General features: G+C 39.0%; 1 protein-coding gene across 1 annotated transcript; it reads left to right on the top strand.

Annotated features, from left to right (window-relative positions):
- Positions 1-237: 237 nt before the first annotated feature.
- LOC131642444 (uncharacterized) lies at positions 238-1686 on the top strand. Its single transcript, XM_058912684.1, has 3 exons — positions 238-514; positions 626-1077; positions 1177-1686. Exons 1-3 carry the CDS (start codon positions 238-240, stop codon positions 1684-1686), a joined length of 1239 nt encoding a protein of 412 aa, XP_058768667.1.
- The last annotated feature ends 336 nt before the right edge of the window (positions 1687-2022 follow it).

Below are 2022 nucleotides of genomic sequence, written 5' to 3'. Positions count from 1 at the left end.
TTATCCAAAGCTGGTAAGGAGGTTATGATCAAATTTGTGCTATAAGCTATCCCGTCTTATATCATGAGTGCTTACATTCTCCCAGATGTGGTGATTAAAGATATCGAAAGAATGTTAAACTCCTTTTGGTGGGGAGGAGGGAGTAATAACAAAGGCATAAAATGGATGACGTGGGATAGACTCACGGTCCCGAAGAGGGAATGAGGGTTAGGCTTTCGTGATTTCCAAGCGTTTAACATGGCGATGGTAGCTAAACAAGGATGGTTCATTATGTCTCAACCTCAAGCTTTGGTGTCTCGCATTTTTAAAGCAAGGTACTTTCCTCGAACCTCTTTCTTTGATGCTAAGCTGGGGTTTAATCCTAGCTATGTATGGAGAAGCATGTGGAAAGCTACAGAAGTTTTAACGCTTGGCTGTAGGTGGAGTATTGGAGACGGTAGTAAAATCAAGGTTATGGAGGAACCGTGGCTTAGGGGAATAAGGGAAGGTTGTTTGAGTGGGCCTCAGAAGCAAGGTGAGTACGACATTACTGTTTAAAACCTCGTGATTAATAATGTAAAACAATGGGATTTGAGAGTTTTAATAGATCTGTTAGATTATGTAACAGTGTAGGAAATTCTTAAAGTGCCTCTAGTGGTGGAGGTTAAGGAAAATAGATTGTTGTGGAAGGAAGAACAAAATGGGTGCTACACCGTACGATCGAGACACAGGATCTGGAGGAATGCTAAGAAAATCTCTTTTAATCTTAATACCAATGAAAATTGGAATAATATCTGGAATATTAAAGCACCGGCTAGAGCGAAACATCTTTTGTGGAGAATCTGTCAGGGTTGTTTGCCTACCTGTAAGCGGCTTAGGCAACATCATGTCCAATGCACAGGAGCCTGTCCCTTTTGCGGTAATAACGACGAGAATGACTGGCATGTTTTCTTTGAATGCCATGCTACGTACAATTGTTGGATCCCTGCAGGTTTTAGCAACATTATTGACCATATAACTCATTCTTTTTATGATATAAAATCGCTCATCCTTGATATTTGCAGCAAGGAAAATAGGAACACTGCGGGAAAATTTGCTGTTACGATTTAAGCTGTGTGGAAAAATAGTAACACTCTTATTTGGAACGATGAACACGATGAAGGTTCCAAAATTGGTTGGCTTGCATATCATAACTAGCGTGAATGGTTTTCGGCACAACATATTCCTAATAACAACAATGTGGATCAACATTCTCTTCTTTGGATTCCGTCACCTAGCGGGTGGGTTAAGTTCAACGTAAACGTGGACTTTAATATCAATAGAGGCACCACAAACAGAGGATGGTGTCTTAGAGATGAATTTGGTAACTTTATTACAGCAGGGGTTGTGTGGGATCCAAGTAATCTTTTGGTTCTTGAGGAGGAATCTTTAGCCCTCAAGGAAGCTATTCAAAGTGTTACTTTGTTAAATCTTGATCGGATTATATTTGAAAGTGACTCTCTTAAAGTGATTCAAGCTTTTCAATCAGTTTCTGCAGGAAACTCTGAATTGTATTTTATAGTTAGCGATATTAAGTTGTTACTTCATAACTTTTCCAACTTTGAGGTCAAGTTTGTCAACCGTCAAGCGAATATGGTTGCTCACTCGTTAGTGAAGGCGGCCAATTCTTGGGCTAGACGTAATATTCTTCATGTAATTCCTCTGTAGTACCCTACCAATATGCGTCTAAAATCATGTCAGTAAAATATTAATAGTTGGTACTAAGTACATACAAAAGTCAGAAATAAGGATATAAGATGTAGACATTTCAAAATCATCTCGAAGATGGATAAAATGAATATGTATACACAATGATAAAGATACACAGCGGAAGAAAGGATCAGGTGTGGTCTTCGCGGCATCCGATCAAAATATTTTGATCCAAGCATCTAGCAAAACTCGATCTTGCACAGTAGCTGAAAAATAATAAGATGAATGGGGTGAGATTACTAAATCTTAGTGAGTTCCCCTATCTTATGGGTCCTCTTGGATCTACAAGGTACA

Source organism: Vicia villosa, unplaced genomic scaffold (assembly GCF_029867415.1).
Source record: "Vicia villosa cultivar HV-30 ecotype Madison, WI unplaced genomic scaffold, Vvil1.0 ctg.005015F_1_1, whole genome shotgun sequence".
NCBI classification, from domain to species: Eukaryota; Viridiplantae; Streptophyta; class Magnoliopsida; order Fabales; family Fabaceae; genus Vicia; species Vicia villosa.
This window is presented reverse-complemented; position numbering and strand designations above follow the sequence as displayed.

Coding starts and splice junctions, on each gene's coding strand:
- LOC131642444 (XM_058912684.1), top strand. CDS start 238: ATGGCGATGGTAGCTAAACAAGGATGGTTCATTATGTCTCAACCTCAA. Junction 515..625: donor GAGTGGGCCTCAGAAGCAAG/GTGAGTACGACA, acceptor AAATTCTTAAAG/TGCCTCTAGTGGTGGAGGTT. Junction 1,078..1,176: donor ACACTGCGGGAAAATTTGCT/GTTACGATTTAA, acceptor TATCATAACTAG/CGTGAATGGTTTTCGGCACA.